This window comes from Centropristis striata, chromosome 20 (assembly GCF_030273125.1).
Source record: "Centropristis striata isolate RG_2023a ecotype Rhode Island chromosome 20, C.striata_1.0, whole genome shotgun sequence".
Taxonomy (NCBI): Eukaryota; Metazoa; Chordata; class Actinopteri; order Perciformes; family Serranidae; genus Centropristis; species Centropristis striata.
The window spans coordinates 24,271,786-24,286,870 of record NC_081536.1 but is presented as its reverse complement, the minus strand read 5'-3'; the positions used below and the strand labels follow the sequence as shown (position 1 = coordinate 24,286,870).

General features: G+C 37.7%; 1 protein-coding gene across 1 annotated transcript in view; it reads right to left on the bottom strand.

The window, feature by feature from the left end:
* LOC131993191 (1-phosphatidylinositol 4,5-bisphosphate phosphodiesterase beta-1) overlaps positions 1-7,958 on the bottom strand; it is a 38,373-nt gene extending 30,415 nt beyond the window's left edge. Inside the window, exons 1-2 of the mRNA XM_059358974.1 lie at positions 7,828-7,958; positions 688-765 (exon numbers count right to left, since the gene is read on the bottom strand). Of these exons, the coding sequence (XP_059214957.1) occupies positions 688-765; positions 7,828-7,926 (177 nt within the window). The 5' untranslated portion in view covers positions 7,927-7,958. The remainder of the gene's footprint in view (positions 1-687; positions 766-7,827) is intronic.
* Positions 7,959-15,085: the final 7,127 nt, after the last annotated feature.

Genomic DNA, 15,085 nt, shown 5'->3' with positions numbered 1-15,085 from the left:
GTGTGTGTGTGTGTGTATACTCATGGTTTCAACAATCAATTGTGTGACAATCAATGATCACATGCTGTCTGTTTTCTCTTGCTCTTTGTAATATGTACTTAGAGCTGTTCCTTCAGCCTTACACTGTGGTATGTATGTATTCATAGCACATTTTTTATGAGTTATCCTGATGTCCTGTATGGTAATAACAGATAATTTAGCATTAGTATGCTGGCATTCACTCTTCAGTTTTTGTCATTTTTCTATATCTGGAAATATTGTGGTGCATTAGCCAAGTATCAGTCCCTGGGGCTGTCAGGTGAAGCCAATATGAAAGGGTCATAAACTGCGGTCTCTTGACTCACCACTTGAGTCTGGCTGCAAAATTTAGTCAGTCCTCATTGACACCTGTGTTAAAATGCCAAACTTACAGCAAAAATAAGCATGTTTACAGCCTGCTGCCCCAAACGTTTTTTGTCTTCATAGCTAATTTTCCTCTTTCACAACAACTGTAAAGGTGGTATATTTTTATATAACTCATCTGCATCATCTATATTCAGGCTCAAAGTTATAAATAGTTAAGGGCAAGGCTGCTTTCACATTGCAGCTGCATTTAGTTTGTTATCAGTTTACTGAATTAATTAATCATAGTTTTGGTATATTTCAACTAATCAAATATGGATTTATTAACTTCTCTGTGTGCTCAACCTTGTTTTGGTCGGTCCAGTAGAGGTAAAATCCATGTGGATCCACGTGAAGAGTCACTGGATTCACGGTAGACAGATCCTACAGAGAGAGAGAGAGGTGAAAACAGTGAACTGTAATGCACTCAAAATTACCACAATACATCAAAAGAATACTGCCTAAGGACAGTACTACTTTATGCTATAAATTCCATCTCACAATGTGATGACTCAGTGTTCACTTTATATTAGAAGAAAAGGCAGAATTATGCACTCTACACCTGTCAGGGGTGGCGCAAAATAGGCGATGATTCACTACAGAACCAACTTGAAAATGTTGTTTCCGCATTTTAAATGTCAGTATTTCCTTTGGTGGAAAGGTTTTCTGGGTTTGCTGAAGCAAAAATGTTCAAAAATCAGTCAAAAGTATGTTTTTCCTATCATATTATATCTAATCTTTGGCACATAGGACTGAGAAACAGTATTCCCTGTGCTCAAAGACTTGTATGTATGTATGTAGTGATATAAAATGGCTGTATCTCAGAAACTACGAGGAACACAATCAATTATATATATATATATAGACAGATAGATAGATAGATAGATAGATAGATAGATAGATAGATAGATAGATAGATAGATAGATAGATAGATAGATAGATAGATAGATAGATAGATAGATAGATAGATAGATAGATAGATAGATAGATAGATAGATATCTCCTCATTTTTCAAAAATCCTAACTATGTCTATCGGTAAAAATGTTTCTTTTCATGTATGTTTCACGAATTACAAGTTTGTACTGTTACATACATTTCTAAAGTATGTCCGTACCAAATTTCAAGACTTCACACCAATCAGATCAAATGCTGTAGCATTTTTCCTCATAGTAGTAAATATAGTCTTTTGGTTAAACAAGGAGCATCGAGTGATTTTCAGACACAAAAAAATCTCACTGACTAAAGTTCTTTTCAGCTGTCATGACACCAAACTATTGTCCCTGTTGCCATCGTAACCCACCACGACAGTTGGTAATTGGCTCCAGGTGGAATGAGGCAGTGCAGCTGTCCTGATGTGTTGCTGTTTAAAAAGCTTTTGCACTTTGAATGAAACATTCCCTTCAGAGGAACTGTTCATGTGGCTACTTGATGGAGAGAAGTAAAAAGGAAAAAACCCAAACCCAAAACAGTCTGCTTAGTTATTTTGCAGCCACTGAAGACTGATAGACTAACTGGTAGCATTGGATAGACATAAGGGGAGTTGCGGTAAATCATGTCTTTAAGTTTGCAGCCATGCTGAAGCTATGAATGACTGTTGTAGTTAAGTAAAAATCCATTAGCACCAAAGTCCACTTTGTTACACTTTAAGTATCAAACAAGTGTTTTATTAAAATGATTGGGAAAGCTCTTTCTTTACTCTGGGGCTGGATAGAAGTGCCTCAATTTTATAGACACTACTGGAAAGTTATTGGACTGAATTTTGGTCAGAATCAAATTTGTCCAAATTTTAGCTGATTCAAAAAGAGATGCCTGCAGTCACAGATTTAAAGTTGACATTTAACTCACAATTCAGCAACTCAAGCTATATAAAATCAGTACTGGAATCAACATAAGCATTGTTTTGTTTTTTTATGAAAACAGGTCTATAGATCAGGATCTAAGAGGAAGGAAGGAGCTATTTTGTGCTCAAAGCAGTTATGAATGCAAAAATAACTGCATTCAGACCACAGCAAAGGTGATCATGGGTCATAATTGTGCAGCATGAGTTGTTGTAACTTAAAAACCTGATTTACAATTGACCGTTCTCAAAACTTCGCCCCCAAACACTTCTCGTTAAATCATATCTTAGCAACCGTTTCTAAGAGAAGAAGGTCCGTCAACCAAACAGCAACCTCTGGGTCTGAGCAGTGAGACAAACCAGGAAGTGACTTAAGCCTGCATTCTACCGAAAATGCCAGCAGGGGGTGCTGATGGCGGCTGCAGAAGCATTTAGGTCCATTCATTTCAATACAAAATTAGAAAACTTCTTACTTGATTTATTACCACAGAATTTATTTTTTAGGACAACACTTTGGTCTCAATCGCTAGTAAAAAATCTTCATCAAGACAACATAATATTAATAGTGTAAATAATGGCCCCATTAAGAAGAAAATAGAATGTATTGAATGTAAATAAATGTAAATAGTATGTTTTGGGGCGTGGCTACCTTTGATTGACATGTGGCTAACAAGGCCATCATCAGAATAGAAGAAAAGCAATGCGTATCCACGGCACTGTGTCAATAAAGTTAAAAAAAAAGGCTGTTTACAGTTTGGTCTCATAACTTTGACCCTTTTACACTTTATTTTCACTTAATGACACTTTGTTTCAACATTTTTTCATTAAAATGTCTTGTTCAGCATTAGATTGGACTAATAGACACTCCATGGGTCGCTGTTCAGTTTTCAGTAAGTAACATACATTTTGTTTTTGCTTTTTGCTAGCTAAAATCAGAGCTGGCCCAAGCCTCCATGGGGCCCTAAGCAGAATTTGATTTTGGGGCCCTCTAATTCTGCCAATAATATTGGTTGTTGATCATTAAAACACCTACTATAAACTCATTGTGACTCTGGCAGTGTTGTTTACATTATCCTTAATGTAATGTAATAACATGAATAATACCAATGCAATAATAATACAAATAATACCAATGAATGAATGATGTCCAGGGTGTCACATGTGGTTTTTATTCTCAAAATGTAGCATATTCAACTAGAAGAGCGAGCTAGGGTTGATTCACACAACGTTCCAAATGGTAAAACATTATATAAAAAAACTATATTATAGATAATTTAGTAAAAGTGTCATATGGTTTATTATTTTTGGCTTCAAAAAACTGCAACAGCATTGTGTGAAAATAAATTGAAGTGCAAGAACAACAATAAAGTGCAACAACAAATAAAATCACTTAGAAATATCTATATATCTATATATATCATATAACACCTTTACTTCATGAATAAGTCCACCACCTCAAGGCCACTCAGCTGGGTCAACGTGAGCTGATGATGATGATCCATGGTTCCAAGGGGACGTTGTGGTGCTGAGGAAGAACCAAAGAAAGACAATGACAAACAATATGGACATTAATTAAGTTTTGGGCATAATTATTAATCTCAGAAAGTTCTGCAGTACAATGAGCAGTTATAAAGGGTGTTTACTGTTAACTTACCAGGTAGATCAGCTGTGGTTGCAGACACGGAGGGGACAGTGGGCCCAGAGGATGGGGGACAGACTGAGCTCTGTAGATGATGGAGATGGACCTAAGATGAAATACATACTTACATATACATTCATATTAATGAGATACCTGACAAAATTAATTTCCCTCTAGGTGTAATTCTGATACTTATAAATTAAATGTATAGTGTATGGTAACAGTCTTTCCCTCACCTGATGCTTTCCCACGGTGGAGCCTGAGGATGTGGAATGGCTCTGGGCTGATTCTCCAAAGTTTAACAACTCCTGAGGAAGTTTCACACAACTTATGAGTTGATGTGATAAAGAATATGTTTATTTTACTCACAAAAATAACCATGCTCTGCAGCAAACAATTTGTGCAAACAAATTATAACTAGTAGCCCGATGCAAAAACATATTTCTAGTACCGCACTTGCTAGCAAACGAGGCGACGTTTTAATTAATGATTGCTATCAAACATTAGCAAAAACTTTATTTTGAAGCAGAAATATATAGGACCAACCCTCAAATACAAACATGTTAGCATGACTAGTATGTATTTAACAGGCCAGTTAAAAGACACATTTCTCTCGTTTTTAACTAGCTAGCTAATTTGCTATTAACAGCTACACAAATCTCTTTGATAGACAATCCATTACCAAGCCATGAAAACATACCTTTATCTTGGCGTTTTTTCTCCTCCTCCTCTTTCTTCCTCTTTCTTTTCTCTGCCACTGAAGGATATGTCCTTTTTGCGACAATATTTTGCCTCCAACTACCTGCGCTTTGGATGAGCAGTGCGCACTGCCGGAGCAGGGGAGCTTTTACATTATAAAGAGAGGCAGTAAGAATCACTAAGCCTACAGCAGCAGCACTCTGTTGACATGAAATTGTGTTTTTGTACAATAATATATATTTGATCAAATATAAATCATCACTCATACATGCAAAAAAATAAACTAAAAAATATATTTTTTAATTCCTCTTAGGGGCCCCCTAGCGGCCAAGGGGCCCTAAGCAGTCGCTTAGTTCGCTTATGCCTTGGGCCGGCTCTGGCTAAAATTAACATCCCAATTAATGATACAGTTAATGCTAACATGAATTAGAGAGGCGTGTAGTGCAGTGTTGTCAGTTCCCAAATATGGTCTGCTCCCCGTTTCCGGGGAGTAAGATGTCGATACAAGATGGCGACACAAGATGGCGACAAGTGTAACGCTGAACTTGATGCCTCAAACGGGCAGTCCACAAACCAATGGGTGACTACGTCCATTATATATATACAGTCCATGCTGTCAACTAGTATTCACTACTAGTATCATACATTATTAGTGCAGAACTAGTCCAACAAACGTATGTTAATGACACTGTCTGTGAAATTAGCACACTAAGCTAGCTAGCAATGTTGCTAGGAGCTTAACATAATAAAGTGCTGTACAGTGCTAATAGTTAGCGTCACTGAATCCACCATCGGCAGGCTTTTGGCTAACATTCTATCAAAATTTCACATTAACCACTAATATAAACAGTCATATTATGTTTCCAATTAATTAAGTGTTGTGAAACAACTTTCAAACTGTATAGCGTTTTAACCGTGTGCATTAGCCTCGGGTTTACCAGAGTGGGCAAAAGGACGCTAATGCTGGTGAATTAGCCTAGGACTATTGTTTTCATGGATCGGTCACTTTCATCTCTTCGCTGTAAAACTATGGGCACTGCTTTTGTTTTTGGGTAAGCCAAATAAATATCACTGTTATCAACCATCGTTTTCAACGTACATCTGGTCCGATTCTGTATTTATTCAGTCCTTCACAATAAGTCACAGTAAAGTAAAAATACTGATGTAGCCTATAGCATATGGTACATCAGTCTGTGCTATGGATGATTTACGATCTTGGCACCAGTGACATCTTATTTTACATGTTTTTTAGAGTGTAGCCTACAGATGAGGTGTTTGTAACTATAGTTACATACCAATGATAGAGATTTTATGGGTTGTGCTACAAAACTATCAACCTCTGTAGCACCAGTGCTATAAGCAACAGTTAATGTACAGCCCTGTAATGTATATATCAATGTTGAACATAACATCCCAAGAGGCCAATATGAAGCTTTTGTGCATTTTGTGAATGGGCAGCCTACCTCCCAGAGGTATGACTCCAAAAACACTCGCTTTTGTGAACGGTCAATTGGGTATAAGTGCATTTCTGTTACTCATTAGAATGAATGGATGAATATGATAATAATACATTTAAAATATTATGGAATTGTAATTTCTAATGCTTTCATCCTCTGAACTCTGATGGCTATGTACTGTGATATTAACTCACTGAGGTTAGGGAAATATTATAGTCATGATTAATTAATAACTGCTCAGGAACAATGAACGTTATCTTGCGAGCACCCTTGGTTAAGGATATTGCAAGATTGCCGTCATAATTAAGTGAGCATGTTAACTACTGAGTGGAGAAGGAATGGGAGTCCACATGTACCTTCACAATGTTATTTTTCACTGTGCAATCATTTTTTTACTCTGAATTTAAATATGTTTTAATGTTCAAATGTATGGAGGGGACAGTGTCATAATAATATTACATGGCTTAGTATGTTAAAGAGCATCTCATTCTGTGAGAGAAGAAAATTGAGCTTTTAAATTAACTCAGAATTTAGAAACACATCTACAGACTAATGGAAAAGTGCACATTTGGTGACCGGCTTTAGGCTTAAGATCTCGTGGGGAAACAGTCTGCTAAAATATTTGAATAGATGTCAGAGCTTACAAAGTTCTGTACATATCTTTGCATGATTTTTTTTAAAGGTCGTGGATTGTGCTGTTGGAGCTGCTTTCCTCATAAATAGTGCAGCCGATATTCAAAAGAATAAAAACTAGAAGAAAAAAAGCAACAAAAAAAGCTCTGAAGATGGTTAACTAGATCCCTGGTTGTCACTCGTTGGCATAGCAACTGATTCTATTTTTCATAAAGATCAGGTCTACATGTTGGAGAAATTCAAATATCAAAACACACACACACACCAACACATACACAGTTAATTCAACCATGGAGAATGGTTTCGGGAGTGCATTGGATTAGTTCTTCCGTAAGTATGATTCATGATATTATATGGCTCAATGCATTGATTTATACACACACACAAGCATGCACAGAAACATACACACACACACACACACAATTCGTTCTCACACACAACTGATCTGTTTAGGTGGTGGTAGCCATGCCAGTTACCATGGCAACCGTACAGCACGTTTTTCATTGTCAGGGCTCTGTACTTCAGCATACCAACACACACACACACACACACACACACACACACACACACACACACACACACACACACAGTTACAAATACCTCCAATTATGTGTTTGACTGCACATGACAACAATAGAGGAGTTCGGCCTGTGTGTGTTTTATACACGCGAACACACACACACACACACACACACACACACACACTGTAAATCCATGCTAAAGGATTTCATGCCAACAGGTGGTATTAAAGCAACTGACCACAATTTTGTGCACGTCCGAGCGCGCACGCACACACGCACACACGCACGCACGCACACACACACACACACACACACACACACACACACACACACACAGTCCATCTCCTGTCTGTCTTACTGGCGTCTAATCCACAGGTACTTACTGCCAAAGCTCAATCAACAAATGAATAGTAAACACATCTGACAACATGGCACATTTCCTCCTCTTCCTCCTCCTTTTCTCTCACTCCAATGCAATTCAACTGGATTCAGTTTAAGTGGGAAATAATATATAGTCATGACAATATTCTGACATTGCCTGCAAACTATAAGAATAAACTCCCAAAATTTGATGAAATTAATGAGTAGAATATAAGAAAGGGGTTCGGCTTGCACTTCTTTTTTCCATTAAGTACTTGAGGAAAATCAGTGTCCTTACCTCGTCCCATTTAATGAAGTTGCTTCCGTTCCTCAGTGTGATGGAGACGGAGGGAGGCTGGAGTTTCAATGCATGGACCCCCGGCTGAGCACTCGCCATGACTTCACACACACACACACACACACACACACACACACACACACACACACAAACTGGAAGATGCTCAGACACTTGGATACTGCATCTCTGTCATGTCCGAGCCCAAACTCCTCAGAAGTCAGGCAGAGACACTCAGCTGCAGCAGCATCCTCTTCCCATTTCTCTTCTTTTATTAAATGTTAGTCCTTCTCTCTTCTCTTTCTCTCTGCTCTGTGTCTCCTTGTCCTCTCTCTTCTCTTTTCTTATCTCTCCCTCTTCTCTTCTTCCTCCCTCAGTTTGTCTCCCCCTCTCTCCTCTGTTGGTGCTGCATCTCACAGAGAGACAGACTGAAACAGATGCCTTCGTGGGAGACAGGATACGTGTGTGTGTGTGTGTATTTGTGTGTGTGTGTGCATGTGTGTGTGTGCGGGTGTGCACTGCCTCCACAAATTGACTCATCGGCGACATGCGCACAACGGCAGCTTCCCACAGATGGGGGAGGGATAAGAGCGGGAGAGCAGGAGCGACAGGGAGAGATAGAAGAGAAAGAAAGAAGAGAGTGGGAGAGATGGAGAGAAATGAAAAGAGAAGAAGAAGGAGGGAGAGAAGAGGAGAGAGAATGAAGAGCTTGTGGGAGAAAAGGGAAAGAGTGGGCGATTTGGTGGAGGGTGATACAAACTGAACTAGGATTACTGTCAAATGAGGCCACTTTTGAATATACGCTACATTGCCAAAAGTATGTGGACACTAAACATTACGATCAAATGTAATTCATGTCCCTAAACCGTCAGCTTCAACCTGCAGCTATAACAGCCTTCACTCTGGTTCCAGACCTTCCATCAGATTTTGGAAGCTGGCCGTAGGGATTTGCTCTTGGCCAGCATTAGTGAGATTTGGCACTGATGTTGGGCGATAAGGCCTGGCTTGCAGTCAGCGTTGGTGTTGGGTGGAGCTGAGGTCAGGGCTCTGTGCAGGCCAGTGAAGTTCTTCCACATCAAACTGTGAAAAAGGATTTCATCTCTTAATGGTGCTGGGACGATACTACTCATAAACAAGCCCTGTTTTAGGAATTCATAGGAGCAGCAATATGATCTGTAACCACGTTACATCATTCTGCACTCTCTGCTCCTCTGCTGCTGTTTCGCTTGTCGATTCAGAAAATTCACACAATAAACATTTACTATAAAACATGCATCTGAATACAGTAAGTGATTTACAATGGATAGTAGTATATCTGTCTAATTTGGTGGTGATGAAAATATATTCAGAATTATTTATCATTTGAGGCATGGCTCTCCCCTACATAATAAAATAGGCACTTTTAATAATAAAACGTATCGGTATGGTAATAATAATATTGATTTACATTGAATATTGCAGAACCTGTTTAGGCAACAATGGTTAAGTTTAAGAAAAAAATTTGGTTTAATTTAATTATTGCTATGTTTGTTCCATAACTTTCATTCATTCATTATCCGTAAACACTTTGCCTCTGCAGACTTTGTCAGTTTTGATACTACATTATCCGACTTCTTCCTTACAGCCTAAAAAAGGGGCATGTCTGCCGCAGAGTGCTCAACTGAAGCTGCAGTGCACCTACACAGCCCTCCAAAAGGTAATATACAACTAGGTACATACAACTGTGCAAAATTATTAGTACAATCTGTTTTAAAATAATAAATAACTCATCAGCAAGAGGCTATGAGAAGCAGCAGTACAACCTTGTGGGTGTTTTTACATTTAACATTAACATAAATCAAGCAAATCAATGTATATCCATGATCTCGTAGTTAAAACAACCCAGTTAATTAAGTCAATACCAGTCAATATAGCCAACACTTACAAACCCTGCATAACTAACTGCATTATCACAAGCTGATAGCAACTAGCACCATTACATGGGTCAAATACATTCTGCTGTTGACACAATTTTAGAAGCACACTGTTGTTTAAAATTGAATTTTATGCTGGAGCCGTGACAATTTACAGCTCAATGTCTATCGATGCTTAACAATCAAATTGCTCACTGTCCACTCCAAAAAACAAAAACCCTCTGTGAACTCTCATTTGTACGTCGCTTTGGATAAAACCGTCTGCTAAATGACAATTTTAGAATTGTAGAATTGTAGAACTCAATTGTTGAGCACAAAACAACCGATTTTTGACAGAAAGTAGAGTGGGTACACAATACACAGATGTGTCCACACGGAACTTAAGTGACAATTAGAGCAGGATAAAGCGGGAAATAAGGCAACGCTCCATCCACAATCCTTCCACTGACGTCCCACACCTGCTCATGCTCCGCTCACACGATCAGGCTCAAACCATGAAAACAACCCAAATATGTACGTGGGTGTCCACATACTTTTGGCAATACAGTGTATTAAAAATACACAGGTTGGAATTTGTATGTTTACAAATACAACTAATTATAACAGGAAGGAGGAGAGTGGGCGAGACAGTGGAGATGAAATAACTGGAATAATATTGTACAAAAAAACAGTCAATGACAAACAGGAAGAAAGCAGCAAGCATGTGTCTCTGCCTCATAATACAAAATCTGAAATTGGCAATTTAGTGTCTGAATAGTCCAAGAGAACATGGTTTATAGTGAGTATGTGTGTAATGATTCAGAGGGAATAAGGACATCTAAGGACATGACCCTGTGAACGTCTGTAATATCTGCAGCTGCGTGTTGTGTTTAACAATAGGCTGTGGCTTTAAATCCAGTCCCGTCTTCTGTAAAACAATCTCAGTAAAATCTGTCGTTAAGTGTTTGCGGTGCTGCAGACAACATAGATACATAAAAACAATAAAATGCATCCTCAGTGATATCACAAGGACATTTGTGGCAAGAAAATGTTGCAACTAATGATCATTCACAGGCTGCTGTTTTCATTGAATTCTTTTTTTTTTTCAGTGGAAAGTAGTTCTGATGAAAAATGCTCACAGTGCAGTCTGTTGATTATCCAGACTCACAGAAACAGTGAGTCTGAAGCTGGTCTTACAATGCATTACTTGAACTAAGTCAAAATTATAAACTAAATAGAAATGGGTGTTGCTGTAAAATTTTAAATTTAATTTTGAATGATGAAAGAACCACAAGTTAATTCCACTTGTCTTCACTTTATTTTAGTGGCATGAAGACAGATAGCATAAGAATATTAAACCAAAAACTAATCAGCAACTCTGCAGCAACATAAACCAATAGAGGTGAATAATAAAAAAAATGTTTTCTATTTGATGACTTTGATTAATCGGTTATTTTCTATGCCAATAAAATTATATAAAATGAAAAAAATCCAATTGCATTTTACAAAGCCCAAGCTGATACTTTCATATTGCTCATTCTGCCCAGCTAACAGTCTAAAACCCAAATATATACAATTGACAGGAATATAAAACAGGAGTATGATTGGCATTTTTCCTTAAAGGTACATTAAGTTGGAACACAACATTCAAAGTTTGCTCCTCCTCGCTGGCATCTTAAGACATCTTAAGTGAGTTCATCTTCAGACTATACCTATACTATATTAAGACCATAGACTGTATATGAATAATGGACGTAGTCACCAAGACGTCACCCATTGGTTTGTGGCCTGTTGGAAACATCGAGTTCAGTGTTTCACTCATCACTATCTTGTGTCGCCATCTTGTTTCTGATACGGGGAGCAGACCATATCTGGACCGTGGAGGAGCGAGAGGGATCTGATCACTGACTACACGCCTCTCTACACCTCAACCTGGCTGCGAGAAGCTGCTGCTAATTCACGTTAGCATTAACTGGAGCATTAACTGGGATGTTAGTTTTGGCTAGCAAAAAAACAAAAACTAAATGTATGTTACTTACCTAAGAAAACTGAGCAGCGACTCCTTGGAGTGTCTGTTAGTCCAACCAAACACTGAACAAGACATTTTTAATGAACAAAATGTTCCAATAAACTGTCATTAAGTGAAAATAAAGTGTGAAAGGGTCAAATTTATGACACCAGACTGGTAAACGTCCTTTTTTAAAATATCTATATCACGTTATATATAACTTTATTGACACGTTGCCGTGGATACGCATTGTTCTGCTTCTCTCCTGATGACGGCTCGCCTTGTTAGTGACCTGTTAATCAAAGGAAGCCACGCCCCAAATCATACGATTCTTTATCTTCTATTTTCTCCTAAATGGAGCCATTATTAGAACTATTAACATCAAATTGTCTTGAAGAAGATATTTTACTAGTGATTGAGACCATAGTGTTGTCCTAAAAAAAATTCCTGAGGTAATGAATCAAATGAGAAGTTTTCTCATTTTGAAATGAATGGACAGATATTTTTTTCAAACTTGGCGCCCCCTGCTGGAATTTTCGGTAGAATGCAGCTTAAGGCACTTCCTGGTTTGCCTCCATGCTCAGACCCGGAGGTTGCCGCTTGCTTAAGACGCATAGGATTTGTTCCCAAAGAGAAATTAGCAGAGCTTCCTGAGCTACTGACTCAGACGACACAGATTACAGTGACACAGAGCGCCCAAAAACCAGTCGATCAATCTCAATTGATGGATAAAGCATCTTCAAACACACAACACTGCCAACCAACCACATGCCTGTCTGCCTTAACACATGTGCCCACATAAAATATTGATTTCCACACATACACAAGAACATTCTGCCAATAACACAGTTTGACCTTGTGACCTTCACACTGCCTTAAACACAAATAATTCAACACATATCCATGCCCGCTTTACCGGCCTGTAGCCTCCTACACACAAACACTTTAATGCAGAAAAAGACACATGCAAGACTCATGTTGCCAAGATACCGACATCCAAAATCTATATAGTGTTAAATTCTACACCAAAAAATCAACATATGGAAAAGACGAGGTCCAGGAGCTTAGATTTTACATCAGATCATAATTGAGGACAAGCGGGATTTTGCATTAACAGAAGAAAAACAGGACAAATGCTGTTCAGTCCAGATAACAATCGAGCATTGTTCACATAAACACAGCAGGCGCTTTGCTTCAGTAAACACTGGGGAAGCATTGAGCAGTTTTATAGCTGTCAGCACAAAAGAGCAGCAAGGTGCTCTGTGTTGCACCTCCGTGAGATGAGACGGAGGAGCTCCCACAGAAGGGGTGGGAGGCTTTGTCTCAGATGGATTCGGTTCAGGATCTTCCTGCTCGATTTGCATACAGAAAGTCCAATGAAAGAAATAAACACTCACTACCATTTATGGTAGTTTTGGGGGCAGAGATTCCTCTTGTGGTTTCCCTTTCTACATTCATAATTTAAGAGTGAATATCACCATTGGGTCTTAAGTGTATTAGGAGAAGCAACACAAGTGTTTAGAGGTTGTGTTCATCGTTTAATTAAAGATCATTCATTGCAGCATTTTCACTAAAACATTCATTTAAAAGGTGCAGATTGTTTCAAACATTTGGATTACATCTCCTCACTTACAACCACAGTTGGCTGTTTCTTGCTGCTTATAATTGCTAACAATAAACAAGGTCCTTCTGCAACAGAGACAGCTGGTGATACAAAGGGACGAATGGGGAGAAAATGAGAAGAGGAGGTTTGTAACAGAGTCCCTCTGTGGAACAGCTGAACTACACACTGCAAATAGTATTTGGTGTCCATCAAGAATTCTCTTTTTTTTTTAACGAAAAAAACAGCAGAATTTGCTGTATATTAGATTTTTATTGCAATGGACAACTATAATGAGGATTACTTTTCAATTCCAAACAATTGGGTTTAGAAAACGGAGTTGAAACAGTCCTAATACTTCTTTAAACCTCTGAAGTCCAGGAGATTTTGGTTCAAATTTGTCAACTTCATATGCATTCATTTCTGTCTCTGTTTAGCATCTTTCAGTCTGTCCTTACATCACATGCATGGCTCCTTTTTCTCCACACAAACTTGGCTATCAGTCAGATTTTTTATTTTATTTTAATTAACAAAAGACACAGGTGTCTATGGAAATGTACCTTTTTTTAACCATTTATACACACAAAACAGCAGAAAAAATAATAAATAATAAAACTACAAAATGCATGTAATTTAAAAGGTAATAGTTTTCATTGTAGAAAGAAAATTCACATTTTTAAAATGGTCTAGAAACATAAATAGCACACTGTGAAAGCTCCTATGATTGCACTTTCAACTGGCTTTCTCAGCTTGTCTACATATCATATATAAATAAAGTTATTACTGTAAATAAAACATGTGTATTTTCAATAAATAGATGGACTCCAGAGGATTAAGAGAATTTCTTGCATTTTCCTTTTTCAATTTTTTTGTTTTTTTTGTCCATATGGCATGGATTTTGGCAAGGGTGTGAGTTTTACTTTGAATTTTGGAAGTTCAAACTCCTATAGTTGGTAAAAAATACAGTCAGTAATTTACAATTGATGTGTATTTTTTCATAACAACAATGACATAAAGTAAAGAAACTAACTGACAAAAAAAAAAATTTAAAAAATTATACAATTAATTAGTATTTGCTTATGATTGAGCCTGACGTTAAAAAATGTTAATATTCATATGATGTTAATAATATTTATATATAGTATTTTCATAGCAAGGACATTCTTGTCTGCTAATAAATGCGAACAAAAGGAAAAATGAAATTGTTATCCTTGACATATCTCAGACTGAGAAATAAAAAATTCCCTCCATCATTTACAGTAAAAGTTGGACATTATGTAAAAAAAATGGCATTTAAAGGTTTCAGATACAGAAAATTCTTATTTAATAGTCAGGACCTGGACTGAAGTTGGTTAACAGATTTAAGTCTTTGAAAGTGGAAGATAATAATAATTTATAGTTATTGGAGGGGACATTTCCATCCACTAAAATAACACAAGGAAGATTTTAAGCGCGATGCACAAGGTTTACAAACAGTGTTTGTTTACAACCTGCATCACTGCATGGCACTGTTACTGACCCTGACAGGCTGTATTATGGTGATGTCACAGCAGCATCATGACAGGCGACGGCCAAAACTACATAAATAAGATGGTTGCATAAAAACTGGAATTACTGCTTCAAGAATTTGTTTTTCTAAATTACAGCACAATGCATTACCAGCAGAAACACAAATGTTTCCACACACATATACTTACACACAAGACTCAAGACACTCCTACTGCCCACACACTGGCACTCACACAGACAGAGGCACACATG